Here is a 27617-nt window from a genome sequence, read left to right on the forward strand (position 1 = left end):
TGGGGTAAAATGAAATTTCAAAGTAGTTTTAATTTGAACTTGCCTGATGGCTAAAGATGCTGAACATTTTAAAAAATGTCTCTCAGCCATTTGTGTTTCGTCTTTTGAGAACCTGTTTAGTTTCATGCTCATTTAAAAAAATGTGTTGTTTGCTTTCTTGGTGTTTTATCTTTTGAGTTCTGTGTATATTTCAGAGAGTAGCCCTCTGTCAGATGTAGCCGATAAAGAATTTTTCCCATTTTAAAGGCTCCATTTTATGAAAGGTTTTATGGAGTTATTCAAATATAGTAAACTACACATATTAAAAGTGTAAACTTTGGTAGGTTTTGAAATATTTACACACCCATGAAACTGTTGTCATTGTTGAAATACTGAATGCGCCCACCTCCAGGTTTCCTCATGTCCTTGATAATCCCTCACTGCCACCCTTCCACCCTGCCCTAGACCAGACATCCACCAATCTTCCTTCACAGCCAGTGAGTTTGTATCTTCTATTCCTTCGTCTACTAAAACAACACAATGCTCTTTTTGCTTGCCTCCTTCCTCAGCTGCATTTTAAATTAACCCATGTTGTTCAGTGTCAACAGTTCTTTCTTTACATTTTTGAATAGTAAGATAAAATTTGTAAAACACTCCAGATGATTCCTAACACAAAAGTGCTTAGTAGGGTGAATCTATTATTATAATAATATTAACAAAATGCTTCTCAAAGTTGAGTCTCTGTGTTATAATATTCTTCCTGAGCCACAGCTGCCAGAATCAAAAGAGCCTAAACAAATTTTTCTTACTTAAAAGAAGCTGAAAAAATTATTCTGAAGGAAAAAAAAGAGCTAATATTCTTTGGAAGAAGTACTATTGCTTTGAAATAAGAAATAACCCCACCCCACAGGCCAATCCCACGGAGTCTAGGGGACATTTTGCAGCTCATACATTGTTTTAGCCCAGCGGATCCTTTTTCTTCACACCAGACGTTCTTGCATAAAGGAGGCACCTGCCTCTCTCTTCTCTCAAGGCATCCAGGTCTGGAGTCTCCATTGAGTCCTCCTTGAACCGACTGAAATGCAGATGAGGAGTGTGCTTCAGGCATTCCCACAGCTCACATAGCGCTACAGACAGCATACATCCAATGCTAATATAGTCAGCCGTGTGCTAAGAGCTCCATCCCTACCCTACTTCATTTCATCCCCTAGCCACCCCATGACACCCACCTCGTTGGTAATGCGTTTAGTTATAATTATCAGAAAACCTAACGATAGTGATATAGAAATCACAAATATATACAAACACATGCACGCACACATGCACGCATGCACATAAGTATGTATGCATCCACATGCACGCACGAAGAAGTCCGAAGGTAAATGATTACAAACTCTAGATCAATTGTTTAATGATACCTGTGTCAAATTATGTGTTATTGCCTTGATTTATCCTTCAAGGTGTCTGAATGGCCTTTGCTTCATTCATTCCAAATAGGGAAAGGAGGGATGCGGTGTCCCACACCTGTAAGCCTAGCTTGGGGATGCTGCAGCAGGTGAATCAAAGGTTGGAAGACAACCTGGGCTATAGGGGGAGACCAGATATAGATGGATAGATGTGTAAGGATGCATGGATGCTTGGATGGGTGGATGAAGGGATGGGCTGAGTACTCAGGAACCACCTCGGTTTGTGCTTGTACCTCACTATTCACAGTTATGGCCACCTCAGCTCAGCAGGAATGCATCAAAAGAGAATGAAGCTGGGAGCCATGATGGTCACAGGTCTGACCATGACTTCCTTTTTCAGAAGATGAGCACACAAGGCTTACTATTTTAAATGTGTCTTCTTTCAGAGTCACCCTATGAGTTAACGGCAAAGTTGTCTGATTTTACCAAACTCTATGACACTTCTACTGTGAGACTCCGTAAGGCATGCATTTTAGTTTCCACAGTAGAGTGCCATCTTTGCTCTACGTGCCTGACCTATGGAGTGTGCTCGTATCTGTGTCTGGGACTGGGACTGTAACAGGCCCTTCCTTCATCGTGAAAAACCTCAGGCTTTAACAAGCTACTCTCTGCTCTGGCCACAGTCATGCTGGCAGTGCTTCATCTCGCGTAGAAGTCGCTGTTCTCCATCCCACCAGATTCTCCACCCAGCCAGCTGCATGGCCTTGCCTCCTTTGGCCAGGCGACAACCTAGTGATTCATCTTTGCTTTCTGCTGGGGCTCGCTTGGATGAAAGCTCACTTCAGCTTTCTTTTAATATCTTTCTTGTTGTGCCCTGGTATTTTCTTTATGAATAACTATGACCTCTTCCTCCAAGACTGTCACCTGGAACAAGCTTTCCCTTAGAAGAGGTGGAATTGTACTCCTAATCTGAGATATTGTGGCGACTGGAATTATACAGATTTAACTCTGAGCGCAGTTCCTAAAAGGCAAATCTGAGGTAGCTTTTATGGGGTCTGATAATCGTGTCATCTTAGATTACTGGTACAAATTAAGTTGCCTCCTTTCCAAATTGGTTTGCGGTCCCTTTGGGTCTTTGTTTTAGTAGATCTTTTTCCGTCTCCCCAGATCTTTGCTCTCTTCTCATTCTTTTAGAAAATGGGAATAAGCTTTTTAAAAAAATAATAATAATAATAAAATTTACAAAGAGCCACAGACTAACCAAGACAGGAAAGAGCTTGGTTGAAGGTTGATGGACTCAGAGTTTCTGCTGAGAGGAGCTGGCTGAACGTTATGCTCACGGCAATCCTGCATTCTCTCATCATCCAACTGCGATTGAATTATTAGTTCAACAAATATGTGAGAGCTTAATTACACTAATTAGAGAGGAGCTGAGGTGTCTGAAAGTGTAAGATGAGTCCCTGTAACCTGCTCATTAAAATCTAAGGTTACCAGATACCTTCAAAGAGTTACTCACATCCATACCTCAAAAGAATGCTGTGCTCGCACGGCTGTACGTAGAGAGCTCCCCTTAGCTCACCATCTTCCGGAAAGGGAATGACACAGACTAATGCTAAATCATCTAGTGAGCAAGAATTCTGCTTAAAACTGTGGTGATTCAAAAACAAAATGATACTGGAAGCATAGAGACAATAGAGAAGTCGTTCCATAAATTATAAAATGTAGCACGGCCATTAAAATAACATTTCAAAGAGATCTTTATTATCAGATAGAGAAATCTGCAATAGAGCCAGGCATTGTGGCTCACATCTGCAATCCCAGCCCTCCAGAGGCTGAGGCAGGAGGCTGATTAGTTTAAGGCAAGCCTGTGCTTTATAGTGAGACTGTGTCACCAAAAAAAAAAAAAAAAAAAAGAAAAAGAAAGAAAGAAAAGAAAAGAATTATATAATATATTAAATAAAGAATAAAATATATAAGTAATATGTTCACAACAATTATGATTAGTAGAGATTTTAAAAATCTAATAGAAAAAAGGTATCTTGAATAAAGTACAGGAATAAGAATATTGGAAGAATTGCTAACTGCTTGGTGGTAGAATTCTGGCCAATTGTCACTTTCATCTCTGCAAATTTTTGTGCATTCTAATCTTTCCAGAATGAATATGTATGATTTTTATAGTCATGCAAAGCAAGCTATTTCTTGAAAGAATACATCAAAAGGAATTACAGATACAACCGAAAAGTCTTAACATATGAAAAACTTAAATAATCTGAAAGGAAAATAGTTCAAACACGAGTACACAAATCATGTGATTGCAAGGGAAGTCATGATTAATTAATTATTGATGCTATCTACAAAAAAATATGGAGCAGGCAACGAACTGAGAGTTTCTAAAGGCAGAAAGCAATTGGCGGCCCTGTGCAGACAATGTTGCCAGCTGTGGTTCACTGAGAGTCTGCAGAGTCTGTAACTGAGCAGACATGGGGTAAAGCCCTGGCTTTGTCTCTTTATAGTCATTTGATCTTGGCGAAAACCCCTTGATTTATCTAAAGCTCAGTCTTCTCCCCTAAAGGACTTTTAAGAGGTAAAGACAGTTCATCAGAGGGGCTCTAAAGGGAGCTGGTATCACAGTGCAAGTCAGCTGCTTACAACAGCAGTCCCTGGCATACCAGTATGGATGCATGAATGTACTTGAATCTAGATAGTGGAGGACCAGAATGGTTGGGAACAACCTAAAGATGCTGAGGATGAGGCACAAGGGATTACTCACCCAGTGTGATAGTTAATGGTTAGTGTCAAATTGACAAAATACAGAATCAAGACACAAACCTTCTAGACATATCTGTAAGGGGTTTGATAGTCAGAAGGCTTTTCTCCATCTTGTTCAGAGCCACTGGACCAGTTTCTATCCACCCACTAGGTCCCTCTTTCTAGTTCCCACAGCCACTTATGAAATAACCCCTGTGAGGCTTATTATCAGTTACAATTGTTTGGCCAATGTATTAACCTTCTTACTGGCTAGCTCTAACTATTAACCCATTTCTATTCATCTGTGCATTGCCATAAGACTGTGGCTTACCAGTGTGGCATGATACTCCTTCAGTGGCTACATGGCATCTCCTCACCTCTGCCACTATATATATATATATATATATATATATATATATATATATATATTTGCTTGAACTCCCCACCTAGCTTTACTCTGCTAAGCCATTGGCCAAAACAGCTTTATTCATCCACCAATAAAAGCAACACATAAACAGAAGGACTTCCCACATGAGAGTTTTCTTTTTTTTTAATTTCATTTTACATTCTAACCACAATTCTCCCTCCCACCCCCTCGCCTCCCCCTCACGCCCACTCCCTATCCATTCCCCCAAGGGGTAAAGGCCTCCATGGGGAATCAACAAAGCCTAACAAATTAAGTTGGGACCAAGCCCCTTCCCCTTGCATTAAGGCTGGGCATGGCATCTCATCGTAGGGCATGGGCTCCAATAAGCTAGCTCATACACCCAGGGATAGGTCCTGGTCCCACTGCCAGGGGCCCATCAGATAGACCAAGCTACATAACTGTTTCCCACATGCAGAGGGCCTAGTTCAGGCTCCACAGCTGTCGGTCTAGAGTCATAGATTCCCATGAGCTTGGTTCAGCTGTCTCTGTAGATTTCCCCGTCATGATCGTCACCTCTCTTGCTCATATATTCCCTCCTTCATCTCTCTAACTGGAGTCCTGGAGCTCGGCCTGTTGCTTGGTTGTGGATCTCTGCATCTGGGTCCATCAGTTACTGATGAGGGCTCTAAAAGGAGAGTTAGGGTATTCACCAATCTGATGACAGGGGAAGGCCAGTTCAGACACCTACCCACTATTCCTGGAGTCTTCGCTGGGGTAATCCTACTGTAAGGGGTTTTCTAGATTAAATCAACTGAGGTGGGACAACACACCCTAGACGTAAAAGGCACTATTCCAATGGCTTGGGTCTTGGGCTGAATAAACAGGATAAAGCAAACTCACTTCTCTCTGCTTCTTGAAGATGGATGCAATGGACCAGCTGCTTCCTGCCTCGTTTGCCATGATGGACTGTACCCTCAAGCCTAAGTAGCTTTCATCAGTATTATAGTAACCAGAAAAGTCGCTGCCATGTCCAGTGAGGAAAAAGGCATTGGGATCGGCACTGTAAAATCTAGATCCTGGTTTCAACAAGGAGCTCAACCTTCCTTGCTTAACTCCAGTGCCTTTAATTCCAGTATGGAGGAAAGATTTTCTTTTGCCGACTCTCGGGACTTGCTGTCATGTTTTCATTCATCCCTGAACTGAATTAACCATCCCTAAGCATTCTTCTGTGTGCTAAAGAATGCTAATAAGATGAAATAATCCCTGTCCTCAGGAGTTTAGATTTTCATATGGAATGAGTGGGTGAGATAGCAAGACAAATAATATCAAAGCACATTAAGTAGTAGTGAGTGTCATAAAGAAAAAAATTAAACAGAGGAAGGACGTGGCGGGGGCTCGAATTTAGCCAAAATACTAGGAAGACCTGACTGGATGGTGGACATATTTGAGTAAATAAATGGAAAAAAAAAGTCATGCTGGCATTTGGAAGAAGAGGATACCAGGCATAGGACCCCGCCAGAGCAGATTCTCTGGGGCAGTGAAGGATACGTGTCTCAGAAGCAGGTGGTCAGAGCAGGGTGTGAGGAGGAAGTTTAGCTGAAATAAGGTGTAGTGGTGCGCTCAAGCAGGGTGCTGGCATGATCTGGCTCACTCTTCCCAAGGGCTCCCCTTTCTGCTGTTTTGAGAGCACAGTAAAAAGGAGTGGAGCAGGAAGTCAAGGTGATCGACTGGGGTAGCTCTACAACTGCCACAGGGGAGCCAGAGCACAGGACGGCAGCCACCGCGAAACTAAAACGGTCTTCACATGGAAGATGGCGGTCGCAAGAGATGGCGATTGGGACTAAGACAAACACGGGTCTCAAACAGATGGCATTGCTCCCTGAAGCCACAGACTGAACTGTGCCGTCCCACACAGGTCTCAAGAAGTTCAGTAGAAAATATACACAAACGGGGTGGGTTCGACTCAGACTCGTGTGTGTGGCAGGTCAGAACTCAGCCGGAACTGCTCAGCGAGGGCTGCTTTCCTCATGGGTCCTTTTCGTCTTGCAATATCAATATCAATACAGTGCCGCAAACTTAAGCCACGTCCCTCCAACCCCACCGAGAAGCAGAACTGCCGCTTCAGTGTCATTCAGGCTTAGAGTGAACGGAAGCAGAGAGAGGTCCACAAGGCGGAAGACCCTGCCTCTCTCTTCCTTCCTTTCCTGGGAGAGCGTCACATATTCCATTGGAGACAAACCAGCGCTCTACAAGGCCACTTCTTGCTAACCAGGGTGTTTTTCTTTCCCACCATCCTGTAGATATCTAAAGAGTTTAATCAACCCAAATTACAGGGTCTGCTTAATTCAAGGGTTTGATTTGAATACCATTGCCTTGGGAGGTGGAGAAGCAAGTATTCCTGAGAAGAAGTTTCCTATTAGCAGGACTGTTCTCAAAGTGTATCCTTGGCAGCCCATTAATTATATTTCATTTTGACAGATCTTGTATATAGTTGTTATATCTTTAAGGGGGGGAAGAAGGTGTTGGGTGATTAATTGGTTGATAGTGTATGTTAATTGCATGCTAATTAAATTTAAATTTAATTCATATTTGAAACACTTAATTTAACTTGGGCCCAGGAAATTAGAATATTCAAGCGTCTTGAAGGAACTTGTCTTTCTATCTGTCACCTTCCTTGTCTGTTGACACTTTCTCCTTGTTTACAAACTTGTTTTTCAGGAGAAGAAATCAGATGGCTCTTAGGGCTCCCAGCTGTAATAAGAAAGTGTTGCTTCTTGCAATCCATAAATATTTAATTGCTTTACTAAAAAAGAGTGAATCCTAACTCTCCACCCTATTAACTTAAGTTGGCTCTGAACAAGCCCCAGCAGGCTGGAAACGGTGTGTGTCTACATCCTTCCTCGGCTTGATAATGGGAAAGACAAGTCTAGGAGCGTGTGTCTGTACTTAGTGCTCAGAAGGTCACTGTTCTTCACCGATATGGAGCCATAGGACTGAAGGCAGGCAAGGGCGCTGCTGGATGCCTCCCAGACATTCTCTGAGTCTGTTTTTCCACCCGAACTCATGGAGAACCCCAGGAGGTGACGATTCTGCCAAGATTGTTGCCAAAATATCCAGTGATTCATCCCCACAGTTCTCAGGGTCAGAGGGGCCCCTAGCTGAGTCCTGGAGCCTCAATTGTTAGTCTCCTACGTGTCTTGCGCACAGTGGCGAGATCTACCAGGGTCCAGTTCTATGTAGAGTTTCTTAGGGATAAAGACCTTGCCTGTCTGGTGACTGTGGGTGAAGCTTCAGTTTCGAACCTGTTACACAACAAAAACAGGGAACCCCAAGAATGGCAAGTGCATGGGCTTTGGGGCTTAGCTGTTCGGTTTTGCATGCTGACTCTCCCTTAGCAATGCAGCTGAGTGCTTCTGTGCCCTGGCACCCTTACCTCTGGAATGGAAGATGGTACATTTTATTACCCTGGGTTGTAAGAATTAGATTAGGTAGTCAACACAAACTAACAAAACATACAGTAAGATGCTCAGTGCCTGGTGGAGAGTGCCACAATTGCTGCCTGGTCTCTCCAGGTTCCTCTTCGGGTCCTGTAGAATGACTAATCTAACAGTATGCTAGTTGCTCTTTGTGCATTCATGAGAGCACCCCTCAGCTTGCCCTGGGCATGTACTGCCTCAGTGTTCACTTCTAAGGTTCAAACTTCCTTCCCTAACTGACTGGATCTCTCCTCAGCCGTCCTAGAGAAACCTCTAGAAAAGAAAGCTGGCAGGAATTATGGCCCTCCAGGCAACAGGAAGCTCATCTATTTCATCGACGATATGAACATGCCCGAGGTGGATGCCTATGGGACGGTACAGCCCCACACTGTCATCAGGCAGCACCTAGACTATGGCCACTGGTAAGTGTTTTGGCAGAAGGGTTTCAGGTCGCTCAGCTCACTAGGGGTCACAGCGACAAACTTCTTTCAACTCCAGTGCCACAAGAGGAGGCGCCCAGGGTAAACCCCATTCCTTGGGGTTCCTATGGTTCTTGGATTGCTCCCTCAGAGCGGTTTTCAGGGCAAAGGAGTACTGAGCTCTCGCCCAAGAAGGAAGCTACGGTTTTCTATGGGACTCATTGCCATGACCTCTAGAGATTGGGAAGGATGGATTTGTTGGAAGAGATGATGGAAAGGGAATTTTTCATTTCATTGGCTGTGTGCTAACAAGCATATGGAAACATACCAAACTGCACTAGAGGCACCATTGCTATTTTTTAAATATAAAGCTATGATAGACAATTTTAAAAAGAAAACACTACCTCGAGATTGTACTCTCTGAGACTTCATCTAGCTACAGAGTTGGACTCCCCACTTGCTCCCACTGTGGCCCCCCGCATGGGTGCTCTGATGATAGCAGACACACTCTCGGCTGACCTAGTTGGGCTTGACATCTTCAGAGCAATGCAGAGTCTCATAGTTTTTCTTACAGCATCTTCGTTTATAGTAGCAGCCAGTCTACACTGGCCAGGAAAAGGTCAGTGATCTGAAACAGGTCTATTTCCCTCCTCCTTCTGTAAAGATGGAGTAGGGGAGGGTCGGGGGGTTCAAGAGAGAAATAAGAGAGGAACCACAGTGATGATGTGCTTCCCAGTCCTTCCTAAAATCTCTGTCAAATGCCATTAGCACCTTGCCCTCTGTCCCCACATTAGGGTTTGAACTACTAAACACTCTAGGAAACATAGACCAAAGCTAAGCTGTTTGACTTTGCTTCGTAGTCGCACATCCTAAGTGGGAGGTAGAAATAAAGTCTGCCCTCTTCCTTCCTTTCTTGGCGTGTACTGTCTCCAAAACACCTGTTTCAGAGCCTCTGCTCTCCCCTCGATTCCCAGTGTAACAAAGCTGATGACTTAGGTTTTCTGAGGAAACCATTGCCAAGTCCACCCTCACTTCTGTAGACCTTGCTCACAGCCTTCCACACTCCCACGACATCTTCCCTAAAGCATATCTCCTGTGTATTGGTTCCATCGCCTTCTAATTCTGAAGTCTACATTAGCTGTCCCCATCTCTTTGCTGGCTCCTTCATGTCATTGAAACTTCTGTTTTGTTTGTTAATAACTTTCTCCTGCGGCCATGTTCTCTTTCTTCTGTGTGTAACTAAATTTCCATGTCTGTTCTTGCTTCCCGCTTAGCTTCCAACTCACTCTTGAATGCATTTGTCTTTGATTTTTGCACCCCTCCTCCTAGTTTCTGAACTGTTCCTGAAAAGCTCCTAGCTGTTTTTACTGTAGAATAGGAGGGACCCTGTTGGGGAGGGGTCTTTCTTCTCTCTACATTGCTAATGGAGGAGCGCTGACTTCCATTGCTTTCTGGGCTGCCACATCCCCCTGACTTTCTTCTGGCCTGTCAGTCCTCTTCTGTGCTTGCCTCCTGGGCTATTTCCATAGATATTGGGTTTCTCTTCTGTTGTCTTGGGTTATTGTTTCTTCTTAGTCTCTCAGTAAGTTTAGGCTTGAATGAGAATGGTCCCCATAGGCTCCTATATTTGGTCCCCAGTCGGTGGAACTGTTTAGGGGAAGGATTAGGAGGTGTGGCTTTGATGGAGAAGGTGTGTCTTGGGGGGCAGACACTGAAGTTTCAAAAGACACATGCAAATCCGCATGCACTCTTGCTGCCTCTGGCTGTGGATTAAGATGTGAACTCTCTCTGCTGTTCCTTCTCTCTGCTGTGATACTCTCACCCTCTGAAACCATACGTCAAGTTAAACACTGTCTTTTAGAAGTTTCCTTGATTGTGGGTCTTATCACAGCAAGAGAAAATAAGTAAGACACAACGCAAGCACATGAATCATGGAACTTGTCCTACTTCACTTTGAGGAAGTGCTACCTGCCTCACCCCCCACATATAACTCTCACTATAAGTTTGGTTTGGCTTGTTTTGTTCAGAGAGAGAGAATACCACTACGTGACCCAGCCCACCCTCATACTCATGGCTTCCTGCCTCCTGAGTGTCTGTTCCAGATAGATATCACCAAAGGTGGCTCACTGGAGGCCTCTCTTTCAGGTATGATCGGAACAAGCTGTCCCTAAAGGAGATCATGAACATACAGTACATCTCCTGTATGAACCCCACTGCAGGCAGCTTTACCATCAACCCAAGGCTTCAGGTATGAAAGGAGTTAAGCATGGGCGGTGCTTCTGAGTCCGAATGCTGTCTATCAGGGCTGATGGCCTTTGACTATCAGTGGTAACTGGCCTTTCCTCTGCCCAGCCTACCAAAGGGGCAAACCAACTTGCATTTCTACAATAAGAGTCCCTAGATTCAGTGTCATGGGATCAAAAACTAGATGAATTCTCAGAGTTCACATGACTCAACTCCCTCATTATTAATATAAGACTTCTGGTAGATGCAATTACCTTTTCAAGGGCACATAGACACAGTGCCAACTCAGATTTAGATTCAGATTCTTTTCCCACTATCCCATGTAGCATCCTTGGCCAAAGCTTTGATGCCATTAGTCTTCCAGTCACTTTGGGTTCAACCTAAATTCAGATACAGAATCTTTGATTACTGACCCCAATACAGAGCAGTGATCTTCACTGGGTGATAAATGATGTCCAACTTATACCTGTCCCATGTTCCTTGTGTCCTTCTGCAGCGTCACTTCAGTGTGTTCGTCCTCTCCTTCCCGGGGGCTGATGCCCTCTCCTCCATTTATAGCACCATCCTGACCTATCACCTGAAGTTTGGAAACTTTCCCACCACCCTGCAGAAATCCATCCCTCCTCTGATCAACCTAGCTGTCACCTTTCACCAGAAAATTGCCACCACGTTCCTGCCCACGGCAATGAAATTTCACTACATCTTCAATCTCAGAGATTTTGCCAATATTTTCCAGGTAAGTTTGTGAGAGGCTATGAAAGCTTGAAGATGGACCATCGGCTCTGTTCTGAATGAAATAGATGGTGAGTGGCAAATCCATCTCAACAAAGATGCAAGCTGTATGGGGTTGTGATCATAAATAGGTAAAGAATGTCATGGGCTCCATGAGGAAGATGTCAACAGAAAAAGTTTTATTTTAAAGCTAAACTATTTCTCAGCAAAGACAGCCCATTTGGTTCTTTCCTTCCAAAGCTAGCATCAGGGAGACAATGATACATTAGTATCCTAGTGTAATGGGAAGAATAAGGGAAAAGATGGACAAGAAAGTCGAAAGAGAGGAGAGAATGAAAAGGAGCAATAAGAGGAGGAGAAGGGAAAGAAGACAAAAGGAAAAAGGACGAAGGGGGAAAGAAGAATAATTGCTTAAACCTCTTGATTGCTTATACTCATTGTTTTTTTGCTGAAAAGAAATATCTCCCAAACTAAAGTTAGAAGTCCTGTTACAGCCTTCCTAAAATGTCGTTCACCATCTCATATACAGCCTCAATCCTACAAAGTCCAGATTCACTTCCAGAAGAAATCTGTTTCAGATATAGTCTAGTCTGGTATTCAACTTGAGATCAACCTGTCACAGCCAGTTAGAGGTCAGACTAGATATATAGTTAGATCCTATCTCAAGAATAACAGAAGCAAAAACCCTACTATCCTGTAAAACTTATGGTGCTGAGGCTCCTGGTGCATGGAAAAGTCTGTGCTTACTCATAATTAGCTCTATGCTTTGAGCATTATTTGAGAGAGATTGCTCATATCATAGACCCGTTTAAATTCACTGAAATGTGATGGAGACTGGGTATCACTGTCTGCATTTCCTAAGTGAAAAGCAAGAGGTAAAAATGTTTGGTCAAATTCACATTGCTCTTCAGTGGCAGTGCCAAAGGAGAACTGGTAACCACCCCTGAACAGAAGCAACCTTGCTCCGCCTCCTGCCTGGACATTTGCCCTGTCATCTAGAAATCTTAAAACTGACTTCTCACCTCAATACTTTGCAAAGGATGCTGTTTTGGTTGGTTTTATCAAATTGACACAAACCTAGATGTATATGGGAAGAGGGACTCTTTAATTGAGAAAATTCCTCCATAAATTGACCTGTGTTCAAGTCTGGAAGGCATTTTCTTGATTAATAATTGGTGAGGGAGGCCCAGGAGGGCTGTGCAATCCCTGGTCAGATGCTCCTTTGTTGTAATAAGAGAGAAGACTAAACAAGCCGCGGCTCTCCTCCATCGCCTCCTTATTTGTTCCTGGCTTCTGACTTGAGTCCCTGTCCTGACTCCCTCGGGAAAGCTATAAGATGAGAGAAACCCTTTCCTCCCCAACTTGCTTTCAATATGGAGTTTTACCACAATGATAAAAGCCCTAAGACAGACATTATCGCCTCTATTCAGTAGAGACTTGGAGAAGTTACTGGCCAGCATGAACTTCTGAGATGTAAATGCTCAGGGACTCAAATCACAAGGTGGTGTCAGCCTAGGTCAGCTGGGTGGGAGCAATGGTGGCAGGTAGTGGAGAGGTAAGAGATGAGACTACAAGATAATTTGGGAACCTGAAGAGGCCCTTGTGAAAGGTTCGGTTTTAGTTTTTATTTGCTGAGCACAGCACTAAGCCTTTCTGCCCATTAATCCATCTAATCCTCTCAACAGCCATAGGAAGTCAAACACTGACTACAGTCGGCCTTCTTTAACCTTGAGTTCCACAGAGCTGGATTCAACCAACTGTGGATTGAAAATACTTTGAAGACTTGAATCTGTACAGAACCGATTGTTTTCTTTCTGATCACTATTTCACTAATAGTAGAATAAATAAACCATTTGCCTATCAACTTCATTAGGGGTTGTACATAATGTAGAGGTGATTGCAGGTATACAGAAGAATCTACATAGGCTATATGCTTGTATTATTGTATTTTATAGCAATACTGGAGTGTCTGTGGATTGTGATGCTCAAGGAGGTCCTGGAACCAGTGTCCTATGGATCCACAGGGATGTATTTATTTCAATTTAAAAATGACACAGTTGTGAGGTTCCTTGAACATGATCACAGAACTGGTCATTTGTAGCATGTGAGGTCCCAGCTAGAATACTCAACCCTCCTGTGTAGGTAATTTAGAGCCACAAAATGGCTTCAAGAAAGGGGATATTTTATTCCAATCTTGTTTTATGTAATGGATACAGTGTCAAGGAAGAACCAGAAAGGGTAGAAAAGCCAGAATGGAAACCGAGTCTTTTCTTCTCCTGGCTTGTCTTGGCCTAACTCAAACAACCTGAGTAGCAACTCCTTGGGCTCTCTATCTCAGCCTGGCCTCTTGGCAGCCTGTCAACTGTCACCAAGTTGCCATAGCAATGGAGAGTACACCCTCAATAGAGTGCTGCCTCCCTTCAACTCCAGCTACACAGCTCTGGCCATGTCCCACCAACCACACCAAGGGACAGCTTCAAGTTCAGAACTTGGCCTCTGCCTCCTGTTTTCTTCCTTCTCAATAGTTTATCTGAAGGCCTGATGGAAGAAATTAGGGGGAGAATTGAACATTCAATAGAAAACATATCCTTCATACAGAACCCAGTTCATTTCAAGCTCTGTATGAACTTCCCTCCCTCCAAATCACAGTAGAATTTAGTAGGGCCTGGTAGCAGAAATCATGAGCTGATTTCCCCTTCTCAGGGCCACACAGAGCAAATTAAGACAGTGCATAGTTTGCACCAGACATGTCCACCCATGCCATGATACTCAATGTAACCTGCACACATCATCCCATCTACTTCAGATAAATTTAGGCTACATATACTACCTAACACAAAACAAATATTATGTAAGTGGTTGTCCTTACTTGTTGTTTAGAGAGTAATGATCAAAAATGTACATATTTGGTACAGACATAATATTTTCTAAATATTTGTTATCCAAGATTTGTTGAACCCATGGGTGGACAACCCATAGTTAGGAAAGACATCCTTTTTCTTTTTTTAATCCAATTTTCTTTTTAGATTTTTTATTATTAATTTTTTAAAGTTTATTTTATATACTACCCATAGTTTCCTCTCCCTCTCCTCCTCCCATTTCCTCTCCCTACCTCTTTTCTTCCTTCCCCCCATCCACTTCTCAGAAAGGGTAAAGTTTCCCATGGGAGTCAACAAAGTATGGCACATCAAGTTGAGGCAGAACTAAGCCCTTCTCCGCTGCACCAAGACTAAAAGAGGTATCCCACCATGGGGAATAGATGCCAAAAAGTCAGCTCATGTGCCAGGGGCACGTCCTGGTCTCACTGTTAGGGGCCCTACAAATGGATCAAGCTACACAACTGTCACCCATATACAGAGGACCTAGGTCAGTCCATGTAGGCTCCCTGGCTGTTGGTCTGGAGGCTGAGCTCCCACAACCCGAGGGCAGTAGTCTCTGTAGGTTTCCCGTCATGATCTTGATTTCCCGTGATCATCTGCTCCCTCCTCTTTTTCTTCACCTGGACTCCCAGAGCTCAACCCAGTGCTTGGCTATGGATCTCTGTTTCCATTAATTACTGGATGAAGATTCTATGATGACTATTATGCTATTCACCAATCTGATCACCAGAGAAGGCCACTTCAGGCACCCTCTCCACTATTGCTAGGAGTCTTAGTTGGGGTCATCCTTGTAGTTCCCTGGGAGTTTTCCTGGCACCAGGTTTCTCCCTAACTCCATAATGGCCCCCTCTATCAAGAAAATCTCTTTCATTGATCTCCCTCAATATCCCTCCCTTAGTCTGAAAAAGCATGTTATAAAACCAGACTCGCTGAACTTAGTGGACAATGAGGACTGCTGAGAAGTCAAGAACAATGGCACTGGGTTTTGATCCTACTGCACGTACTGGCTTTGTGGGAGCCTAGGCTGTTTGGATGTTCACCTTACTAGACCTGGAAGGAGGTGGGAGGTCCTTGGACTCCCCACAGGGCAGGGAACCCTGACTGCTCTTTGGGCTGATGAGAGAGGGGGAGTTGGTTGGGGAGGGGGAGGGAAATGGGAGGCGGTGGTGGGAGGAGACAGAAATCTTTAATAAATAAATAATATTAAAAAATTCCTCCCCCAACATGGCTATCAGGATACTTCATATTCCCATCCCCCATCTCTCCCTCCCCCATCCACCCTGACCCTAATTTACCCAGGAGATTTCATCTATTCCTCCTTCCCAGGTCAATCTGTGCATCCTTCTTAGGGTCCTCCTTGTTACCTAACATCTCTGGGGCTGTGGATTGTAGCCTGGTCATCTTTTGATTTATATCTAATATTCACTTATGAGTGAGTACATACTGTGTTTGTCTTTCTGGATCTGGGTTACCTCACTCACTATGATTTTTTTTCTAGTTCCATTTATTTGTTTGCAAACTTCATGTCATTTTTTTCTCCACTGAGTAATACTCCATTGTGTAAATGGACCACATTTTCTTTTCCATTATTCAGTTGAGGGGCATCTAGGTTGTTTCCAAGTCCTGGTTACTACAAATAATGCTGATATAAATATGGTTGAGCAAGTGTCCTTGTGGTATGATTGAGCATCCTTTGAATATATTCCTAAGATTGGTATCACTGGGTCTTGATTTAGATCGATTCCCAATTTTCTGAGAAACCACCAAACTGATTTTCAAAGTGACTGTACAAGTTTGCACTCCCACCAGCAATGGAGGAGTGTTCTCCTTACTCCACATCCTCTCCAGCATAAGCTGTCATCAGTGTTTTTGATCCTAGCCATTCTGACTGGTGTAAGATGGTATCTCAGAGTCATTTTGATTTGTATTTCCCTGATCACTATGGATGTCGAGCAATGTCTTAAATGTTTTTTGGCCATTTGAGATTTTTTCTGTTGAGGATTTTCTGCTTTTATCCGTACCACATTTTTAATTGGATTATTTGGTACTTTGATGTCTAGTTTCTCAAGGACTTTTTCTTAGGCTCAGATTTTCTATATTCTTATGTTTGAGGATACAAGGCTTTTGGAAGTCAAGCCTGGCAGTTGTGTCTTTCTGTGATATTGTTCATCTGCTCATGCTGTGAGACCTAATAACGCGTCTGAGATCCGGTCTACCCGCACTACTTGTTTGTGTATCCTCCATTCTGTTTCCTCTCTCTGCCTTCTTGTACTCTGTGGAGCTTGATGAAGGTTGTTGATATGCCACATGTGTGGAAGATTTAATGCTAGCCCACTCTTGTTTCAACAATAATTCGCTTCAGGAGGCTAGAGAGAGGCCTCAGTGGTTAAAAGTATATATTGCTCTAGAGTTCAGGTCCCAACACCCATGTCAGATAGCTCATAGCCTCCCATCAACCCCAGATTAAGGGGATCTGGTGTCTCTGGGCTGTGGGCAAGTACAGTTCTGTCCATATACCCACACTCAGATACACACACATTATTTTTAAATAAAACTTTCAGAGGGAGCATCTGTTGCAAATCTATGTCAGACAGCATTCTAAGCACTGATGATACACTGACAAAAATCCACTGTAATCACAATGAAAGCAGTCTGCTTCCCTCTGAGTGTTGTCGTGAGCTGCAATAAACAAACTTAGAGAGAAATAATCTGAGGAAATAGTGCTTCTATATGGAGATTTACACAGAAACAGCCTGTTGGGTGTATCAGAGAGGGTACTGTTGAACAGGAGAGGGGCACCTCAGCCGTCTTCAACAAAGGCATTAAAAAATGGAATCATGAAAGACAAGCACAGGAAATAGACAGGAAATAAACAAAAAGTGTGCAAGATCAGAAAACCAAAATCAAAAGTGGAAAGTAGGCAGCACAGGAAGCAATGATGAGGATGATCATGAAGGAGTGGATTGAAGCAATATTATGACCAAGTGTTTGTGTTGTATAGATGAGTCTGGGTATTCCCGTAAAACTAACATGGAACCATTAGGTGGCCCCATGTCCTCCAGGACAAGAAAGCAAATAAGAGCGAACAAGGTGATGAGATTAATAATTAATTAATTAATTGTATAACTATTGATGTTGTTCATTCGGCCTCCGTTTTCTTTTTCTTTCTTTTTTTTTTTTACTGAAAGCAGATGTTCATGTGTTGGCTAACCATAGCAAAGAGAGGTGTCAGAGACTTGAAGAACCAGCACATCTCTATAACACCTAAGAAGGGAACTCAATCGAGATGAACACATTGGTTGCTGACCTGCAAAGGCCAGCTATTCACATCTTATCATCTGTCATTATGCTGACTTTATGCAGTCAATCATTGCCAAAATCAATTCGCAAAAATGAACCGTGTAAAATTGAAACATAACATGTCTCTCCCCACGAACTCCTTCCGAGCATCCTGAGTGTCCACTTCATTGCAACATACCCTTTAGAGAGATAACCTCAGACACTATCCCAGGTTGGATAAAACGCTCCAGAGCAATGATTCTCAACCTGTGGGCCATGACTTCTTTGGCAAACCTCGATTTCCAAAAACAATTTACATTATGACTCATAACAGTAGTAAAATTATAGTTATGAAGTAGCAATGAAATAATTTTATCCTTAAGGGTCAGCACAACATGAGGAACTGTCCTAAAGGGTCACAGCATTGGGAAGGTTGAGAAGCACTGCTCTAGAATGTTCTCTTCAGTTGCTGTTGTTAACATTGTCTATTGTCTGATCTCCCGGAAGGGCATCCTCTTCTCCTCCGTGGAATGTGTGAAGTCCACCCAGGACCTAGTAAAGCTCTATCTGCATGAATCAAATCGGGTTTATCGGGATAAGATGGTAGAAGAAAAGGACTTCGAACTTTTTGACAAAATCCAAACAGATTTCCTCAAGAAAAATTTTGATGTAAGTATTGCCTGTGGTGTTTTGGGTTTAAAACGTCAATAGAATGATGGCCACGTAGATGACCAGCCAAACTTAGTCTACTAAGTTCGGGAAAGCCAGAGAATGGGCTAAAAAAAATCATGATTTTGCTCAGTCAAAAAGTGGAGGGCAAGGCGTAGTTTATCCACAGATCTCACACTGAAAGGCTCCCTAGAGAGCATCTGGTTCCCAGGCACATATGTTGCTGAGGCCTCTTCCTGCTCCCCAGGTTCATATCTCTGATGGTGTTCAGCATCCTGAGACTGTGAGCTCTCATCTCTCCCATGGTTGCCATTTTGAAAGTATTAATAACTAGAAATGTTGAGCAGTTCTAAAACAACATTTAGAATGATTTTGGACACTAATGTTTTACATCAATGACTTAATGTGGTTTCCTGTCCAGAAAGCAGAGAGAAGAATGACTGATGATCTCACTAACTCCCCCTCCTCTCTCCCTTCCTCCTTCCTTTACTGTGAAAGAGGGTTTTACTATACAGCTGAAAGGTTCTTGAATTCTCTATGTGTTCAAGTCACTATGAAACCCAGGCTAGCCTTGAACTCTCGATTCTTCTGCCTCCACCTCTTGACAGGTGAGATCACAAGCATGTGCTACCACATGTCCCACCATGGTGTCCTCCTTTCCTACTATACCATAGTTTTGTGACTGTGATCCTCAAAACGTGCCCTTCTGAACAGTTGGAAAGGAGCCTTGATGGAAGGAGTAGAGAAGGGCTTCATAGGACCTCTCTCTCTCTCTCTCTCTCTCTCTCTCTCTCTCTTTCTCTTTGGAAACTCAATGCTGCATTTAACACTTAAACCCTGAAATCTGAAATTCTCCTAATTCACAAACCATTTTGTAAATCCATTGCACGCTAACTTGCCTTTGCCAGAAGCTCCTAACTCACAAAATGCCTAGAACATAGAATGTAACTTGCAAAGTTCTGACACCAGGTCACTGGCATTCCCAGTGTCGAAATGACCCCACAACTACATGGCACTTTCAAGCAGAGCTGCCTGTTTTCTGTCCTCTTCTGAATTAAAGATAATCAAACCCTATCTGCATCGCACTATGCTCTCTCTATTCTCAATGAATTATTATTTAACAAGATACCTTAGGCTGGGCAATTTAGACTTGGGTGTATTTGCAGCACAGGTCTAGAAACTGAAGGTCCAGGATGGGGTGGCCCCATGGTTCGGCCTCTGTGAGGGGACTCGTGGTAATAGCAGGTGCAGAGGTAGAAGGGACAGCATGCTGAAGGGGATGGGGTCAATAAACTAGGTTCACTTTTCAATTCATAACACACTCTCGGAAGAGCTGACAGCACATTGCCCGAGATCAGAATCATTAGCTGCAGAGAGCCGTGTCCCAGTGACCTAATCACCTTCCATCTGGCCCCACCTTTTAAAGAACCCAGTGTGCATCACACAGCCAACTAGGGATCCAGCTGTCAACATGTAAACCTTCGGGGAGCAACCCAATCTACACTGCAGCACCCACTCTGCGTCAGCTCCATATTTCCTCCTGGTAAGACCCTGTGCGGACCTCTGAGGATGCCATAAGCCATCCCAGTCCAAATGGCCAACTTGTAGGTGCAGAGAGGAACTGTTAAGTGGCTTATTTTCAGCCGGCTGTCTGGCTGATAAACACCCTCACTTTCACTCCCTTCATCATGTTCATAGAGCCTGCTGTCCATATCTCTCACATCTTAGATGCCCCCCCCCCCCGTGAGTACTGCAGAGTTAGCCCGTTTGTGTACTTATAGTTAAATTTGCAAGCAAGCTTTGTTTTCCTGAGCTGGTCTGAGCCAGAACTTTAAAGTCATAAGACTCAGTGCTTGAAGTAGAGCTCCTTATGTGCGTTTGATTTGAGAAACGCACATCATTTGATCAGAGACCAAACTATAGTTCACACAGCCATTATTCTTGCAACGCCTGTGAAGACAGCTGAAGTCCCTTGTCTGTCAGTATCCTAGCACTGGGATCAGTACCAAAGTTACCAAATTCATCACAAAGTGATTCGGCCCTTTTGTTAAAGCCTGGCTCGTAGCTCAGACTGACATAGTGTCACTATTAAATACGCTTAGATTCACCGTATTGGGGGAAGAGCATCCTTTGTCCCTTCTACACAACACAGCTCTGATCATTCAACTGCAGACTTGTTCTGTTCATCAAAGAATCTTTGTAGATGAGGCTTTTCAAAACTGCACCTTCCTTTCTCTCCTGAGAGATCCTTAGTGTAAATCAGCACCCATCAGAATCAACCAGGAATGTTAGCTTATTCTCAAGATGGGCCAAGATGTTGCTGCATGCCTTTCCTGTGCTTTCTTATTGTTTTTATTTAATTTAACCCCCTGCTGCAAGGGGGTTCTGCCTGCACATATGTCTGTGTACCATGTTTATGCCCAGTGTTTTTTGGAGGCTGAAAGAGGGCATTGGATCTGCTGCAACTGGAGTTACAGATGGTTGTGAGCCTCCATGTGGGTGCTTGGAATCAAACCTGAATCCTCTTGAAGGGCATCCAGTGTTCTTAACCACTGAGCCATTTCTCCAGAGCTGTCTTTGTTAGGGAAACCATTACTGTGATGAAACACCATGACCAAAGCAACTTGGGAAAGAAAGGGTTTATTTTATTCACAGTTTCATGTAATGATTAATCATCAAAAGCAGTGAGGGCAGGAACTCAAGAAGGGCAGGAAGTTGGAGGCAGAAGCTGATGCAAAGACCATGGAGGGGTGCTGCATACTGACTTGCTCCCCATAGTTTGCTCAGTCTGCTTTATTACAGAACCCAGGACCACCAGTCCAGAAGTGGCCCCACCCACAATGGCCTGGACCTCCTACATCAATCACTAATTAAGAAAATCCCCTACTGGCTTGCACCTTCTCAACTAAGGCTCCCTTCTCTCTGATGACTCTAGCTTGTATCAAGTTGTCATAAAACTAGCCAGCACATGGTCTAGAGAGATGGCTCAGAGGTTAAGAGCACTGACTACTCTCGCAGAGGTCCTGAGTTCAGTTCCCAGCAGCCACATCGTGACTCACAGCCATCTATAATGAGAGCCAGCACCCTCTTCTGGTTTGCAGGCATACCTACCGACAGAACACTACACATGCAAAATAAATCTTTAAAAATTTTTTAAAAGAACAAAACTAGCCAGCACAGTCTCCTATTGTGTCCTCTTAAACTAGAAAAAGTAATTCTTTTGCATTTCATTCAACCTGCCCAGATGTCTAAGCAATTGTTACAATCAACAAGGCTAGAATAGGTTAGGGTTTTCTATGGCCCTGAAAAGACCCTCAAAAATCAGGATGAATCTGATAGTCAATCTTCCAGCCCTTTGTCTTATGCTCAGACAGCAGGCCTGGTTTCTCGGTGTGTGGTTTGCCTGCTCACTTCCCCCCACTGTGTCTGGTGCATCTTGCCCAGGGAGTTTATAAGGCTAACACTGCTGTGACTTAGTTCTCCTGGCAGTGGCCCCTATTGGTTATCTGTTTCCCATAAGGATTTCCTTGTCTGAATTGTAGAAAGCCTTCCTGGGGCACATCACTTCCATAACATTTCTTCCCACAGGAAGTCTCAGGTATCTAGATTATTAAAAAGCCAATAAAATGCTATTGTGTCCTCTAACGTAAACTAACAATAGCAGCCTCCAAAATGCTTAGAGAATATGTTTATAGTGAAGAAATAAGTGAAGAGTTGTATCTGCTTAATTAATCAAATTGTACTAGTCATTACGCGACATGGTAATGTTTGTCCTGTGGCAAGAGGACAAATGATAAGACAGAATCCTTATGAAAGTTTTGTAAACAGAGCATTCCGCTCTAAATGTTTAATATTATGAGCAACCTTATATATAAACCAGCAAACTAAGGAGGGGAGCTACTAGAATATTCTTTGGAAACCAAGTCCTATCTAGGGGTGGAGCCAACCTCACAGGAGACAGGAAGCATGCTTTATGACCATGCAGCAGGCTAGAGAATAAGAACCATCGAAATGAGCGTAGACTAAGTGAGCCCACTGGGCAATGTTCGCTTGTATCCAATGTTGCCAAAAGAAGTCCTGCCTAGAGAAATCCACTTGTGTCCTCATTCCCTCTTTTGAAAACAAAAATATTCTTTTTTTTTTCTTTTTGGTTTTTCAAGACAGGGTTTCTCTGTAGCTTTGGAGCCTATCCTGGAACTAGCTCTTGTACGCCAGGTTGGCCTCGAATTCACAGAGATCTGCCTGCCTCTGTCTCTGCCTCTGCCTCCTGAGTGCTGGGATTAAAGGCGTGCACCACCACCACCCGGAAAAAAAACAAAAATATTTTTACAGTGCTTTAAAGATGAATTCTTCCGATTTTCCACTTCCCACCTTTATTCTCTAAAGATTAATAAACAAAGTTTATGAGTTCCTAGATTTGGTAAATCCAGAGTAAAAGTCCACCTCCTAGGGAAGTGCCAAAGTGGAAGTGTTAGAAGTGGTTCTGGGGCTCATTTTTCATGTAGCATGTAGAAAAAGCAGTCAGGCTGGTGTCTCCACCATATGTGGCACCAGACAAGAATATACAAAAGTCTCACCCCTGTGTCTTCTCACCAGGATGCCGAAGACATGCTGCGGCAGACTCAAAGCCTGAACATGTATTGTCACTTTGCAAATGGCATTGGTGAGCCCAAATACATGCCCGTGCAATCATGGGAGCTTCTGAGCCAGACTCTGGTGGAGGCTCTGGAGAGCCACAATGATGTGAATGCTGTGATGGACCTGGTTCTCTTTGAGGATGCTGTGCGCCACGTGTGAGTGAGCATCTGTTCCTTGCGTCTCCTCAGTGGCTTCTCCTTCCCAGGGCCAGGGGTCTCATTTTCTAGAGTTTTAAAATTAGTCCTTTGAGAATTTCTTGCAATGTATTTTGACCAGATTTCCCAACTCAATGCAGAACAATTCCATTAAGCCCGAAGTCAGCCCCTGTTATCCCTCAGTGAGGGTCGAAAGCTCAGCTTTGGCAGAATTGGATTTACTTCCGCATTCACATTTACCATACCTTTCCATAATCACAGCAATGCCAAGAGATTTGAGATCATAAAAGAGGCACCAGGACCCCTACGTATGTGCATGCGCACACACATGTGCACACACAGGCACTCACCTTTTCCAAAAATACATGTATTTCCAAACCTAAATATTACTATGCATGCTCATCCTACCTAGTGAGTCTCTGCAATAGTCACCAGCACACCCAGAAAACTTACACTCACACCGTGTGCCTCCTATCTAGCCCTTATATTGTCCAGTCTTTGTGCTCTTGGTGCCTTCCATCCTGCCCAAGGTTCCCAGGGTTTCCACTGCTAAATTCTGACTGAAGCATGGCTGGCCTGTGTCGACGTGAAGCTGTTTGCCTTCCCCACCCATCCCATGAACCCCAGAAACTCAGAGAGGGACAAGCTCCTTCTCCTCACCCTCACCACAATGCCACATTTAAACCTTTTCTCCCTTTTAAAGGATGTATTTGTTTTTATGTCTTGTGTATATAAGTTTGTTGCCTGTATGTAAGTACGTATGTATTTGTGTATACTATGTACAGGCCTGGTACCTGTAGGGGCTAGAAGAGGACATCAGATCCCTTGGAACTGGGGTTATAAGTGGTTGTGAGCCACCAAGCAGGTGCTGGAAACCAAATCCAGGGCCTCTGCAAAAGTAGTAAGTGCTCTTAACCCAGAGCCATCTCTTTAGCCACCCCCCCCCACCACCACCACCACCCATTTCTCTTCCTGACCTTTGGAAGACCCAGTCATTCTGAAGCACACAGGCTCTCTATTATCACATTCCTGCTCTCTCCTTGTCAATGTCTGCTGATGTCCGGTCACCTCACATCAGTTAGCACCTGGTGACCTTCTCCTTACCATGACTTGACTTATTCCTGACTCCTAGCCCTGGTCTTTCTGTTCCCTGGCATCTTTGACTTCTGTGACCTTGGTTACATGCCCAGACCCTCAAATATATACTCTTCCCCACCATGTCTACTATCTGTGATGAATTCACTTCCAGAGTCTGAAGTACAAGCATCTTTGTGACGCACTTGTCCATTTTTCCCTTCTACCAGCCTCCCAAGCCCTGGCTATTCTTCAACTCCATCCAAAACGTCCATTTATGGACTGAGTGCTTTATCATATTCCCATGTCCCTTTCCCTGCCATATCTTCTTGGTTAACTGATGGTTATCCCAGTCCAGGCTGCCCTAACTCTCCTGTCGGTGTGTCTATGGTACCAAACACACCTCTAGTTAGACCACACCATCTCCTATTCCATCCATCTTTCAAATGTTGAAGAAAATCTCCCAAACATGATAGCTAGTGTTACTTCATATTTATAGTCAGACAAATCAGGTAGATGCTAAATGTGGCCTGAAATCCTCCCCCTCCGCTCTGGGAACTGTATTCCCTCTACCGTCCTGAGGTAACTACAGATACACAATTGTCCTCTCCTCTCAAACTCTTGACAGTCCTGCCCTGTCTTCAGTTACAGCTGGAGAATGCATTCTCATTTTCCTGAGATAAAAAAAAGTGACTAGAAGAGGGTGCTCACCCCTAGTTTTCTCCTCAACAAGTTCTTCTTGCCACGTGAGCAAAGCACTGTAACCGTCCCAGACCTACCTCCCCCCAAGGTTAAATGCTATGGCCAGGTCCATACCTCATGTTTCTTGGTCAGATGCTGCATCCCTCATGACGTTCCACTTTGTCTAACACTCACCCATCCATCCACCATCTAACATGTGCTTGTAGATAAGATGACGTCTACACAGCTACCCCGACACAGCTTCTGGGAAGCATCCTGGCCTCTCTTTCTGGAAGCCCCTCAGCGGACTTCCTAGTTCACCATGCCAGCGGACTCTGCTCAGCCCTTGCTGAGGCTTTACACTCGATCGTAGTCATCATCCAATTTCCTCTTTGTTTTTCCTCCTCTTCCTCCATGTTTTCAGCATGTTCTTGCTGTCCTCTTAGAATCACATCGGTTATTAATCACACAGACCTTAATATGCACTGCTTTTGTTCTCCAAAGTCTTATTAGTCCTCCAGGGTAAGAGATAGAGATAGGGAGAGAGGGAGAGGGGGAGAGAGGGAGAGAGAGGGAGAGAGGGAGAGGGGGAGAGAGGGAGAGAGAGGGAGAGAGGGAGAGGGGGAGAGAGGGAGAGAGAGGGAGAGAGAGAGAGAGAGAGAGAGAGAGAGAATGTGTACATGTCTTCAAAGAACCAGCTTCCTCCAGCTGCGCTAAGGGGCATCTTTAGCTTTTGTTTTTAATCTCTCAGAAATTCAGTAATGGGCTTAACGCAGACAGTCTTGGTTTTCCAGCCCAGGCTCCTCCAGAATATTGATCTTCTTTTTTTAAATTTTGTGATTTAAATTCAGAGTCCCTTGCCCTTGTCAGAGGTTGCTAATGAAGCCCCAGCTGGAGTCTAATGCTGCCAGCTGCAGATGTACCCATTCTAACTCAGAAACTTCATCACTAGCGATGCATTTCCCATCTAGATATCAAGTAACCCAGCCCGTGCTATGCTGAATACCAGCCTACAAGAACAGAGCTGGGTACCAAGTAGCCCGGAGACCCAGTTGCACCCCAATTCTTCCTCCAAGCCTGCCTCTCTTCTCCTCCAGCGATCCATTGTGGTCCCCACTTTTCCTGAATGAGAAGATAGGGCCTGGCTGCTGGGCATCCTTTCATCAGGCACCAATTCAGATGCAGAAAAAAACAATCCCCTGCACAGAGCATCGTGGAAAATTACAGGCAGCGCCTTAACCGGGATACCAAGAGCAAACACTGGGTTTTGTTTCAACTTAATAAAACTATATTGGATAGCTTCAATGTGCTCGCTCTGTAATGGATACAAAATGAACATGTACACTCTTTAGGCATGTGGGAATGATAGTTTAATAAGAAGGCGAGAGAAGGGTAAATCTAGCTGATAATGACAGAGCACACTAAGCGCCACAATTAAATAAGTGGAGTGAAAAGGGAAAGTAATAAAAGAAGTAAATGCAGGCCACTAAATAACTCCTGAATATTCAGGCAGACAAGCCTTAACCACACAGAATGCAGTGACATATGGTTTTAAGTCCCAAAGAGTTCTCTATGTCAAAGGCATGGAAGGAAGGCGAAAAGGGGCAAAAGTGAGAAATTGAAGGGAACTCAGAACGTGCATGAAAGGACCTTACAAGTTTAGAAGGGAGCCTTGGTTGAAAAAAACATAAATAGAAAATGCGCAAATGAAAAACATCATGATACATATACCCAAAAAGTATTCAACGCCCTAGAACTCCAAATTCAAATCAAAACTCTAATATTTAGTTTTTTAAATTGTCAAATACATGTGTGTGTATATAATAAATATATACATACATAAATGGGGGTCCCTGCCATTGCATGCTCTCAAGGGGTTGTTAATACACAAATACTCAGGCTAGGGTTTCCATCCCAACAGCAAATAGGCTCCCCAGGAAAGATGAAGCAATGAGGACCCACAGTTTCTTGTGCTGATCATGATCAAGACATAACATGTAACTGCACATGCATGCATATTTTGTTAACATGCCAAACCCCAACCTCCAAAGCCTCTTCCAAGCCCCACCCCCACACTGAGGTTAGCCATTGTTAACCATTGTTTGTTTTAAATACCAAGTAGCATTATTAACATAGAGCAGGGATGCAGGAGTGTAGTGTGTATAATCCAATCTCAAATGGATCCTCTGCTTCTTGACCAGAAGTACATCACCCAAATTCTAATTCTCATGCTCTTCATCCAAAGATCACCCCCACCAGAGTGCACCGACTTACACTGCAACACAGTAAATACAGCTCGGTGTGCTCCTGCCCTCAGTGACGGGTCAGTTGTTTTGCTTAAGCAGAGCGCAGATGGGGCACCACCATTCTGAGGAGCTTTTCTTTTTTTTCATTAAACTTCCAGAGCCATTAAAAAAATGCCTCACTGTTTGGCTCAGCAATTTTATATCTAGGAAACTCACCCCCAAAGAAATGATTAGAGATATAAAATACAAACAAAATGTTATAACACATTATTTGGAACTGGAGATATTGGAAACTGCCTAAGTATCCAATAGTAGGGTATTTCAGACAAGCAAGTTATCATGTTTTTATTATCAATACAATATTGATATCCTATATGGTAGTGTTCCACCATCAAAGGCATAGTTTAGCAGATTGCTTAAAGGCTCAGAGAAGACAACACAATCTACTGCTAAATGAAAAACTGGTCTCAAGATGTTATATTCAGTGTTTAGGAGCTGGCTTGGTGGCTGAGAGCCACTTGTCATTGTGGGGACATGGATGTGATCACCGGGACTGGAAACAAATAAACGAAACATTGTGCTCACACATAAACCGTCCTCAAATTTTAAAAGCTACAGCATAAAA

General features: G+C 43.6%; 1 protein-coding gene across 1 annotated transcript in view; it reads left to right on the forward strand.

The window, feature by feature from the left end:
* The window catches only part of Dnah9 (dynein axonemal heavy chain 9), a 336148-nt gene that overhangs the window by 160818 nt on the left and 147713 nt on the right, over positions 1-27617 (forward strand). Inside the window, exons 39-43 of the mRNA XM_041664051.1 lie at positions 8233-8398; positions 10541-10643; positions 11136-11375; positions 18037-18198; positions 22795-22991. Of these exons, the coding sequence (XP_041519985.1) occupies positions 8233-8398; positions 10541-10643; positions 11136-11375; positions 18037-18198; positions 22795-22991 (868 nt within the window). The remainder of the gene's footprint in view (positions 1-8232; positions 8399-10540; positions 10644-11135; positions 11376-18036; positions 18199-22794; positions 22992-27617) is intronic.

The sequence above is a fragment of the Microtus oregoni genome, unplaced genomic scaffold, assembly GCF_018167655.1.
Source record: "Microtus oregoni isolate MIOR12 unplaced genomic scaffold, Mior012 000015F_ref0000493, whole genome shotgun sequence".
NCBI lineage: Eukaryota > Metazoa > Chordata > Mammalia > Rodentia > Cricetidae > Microtus > Microtus oregoni.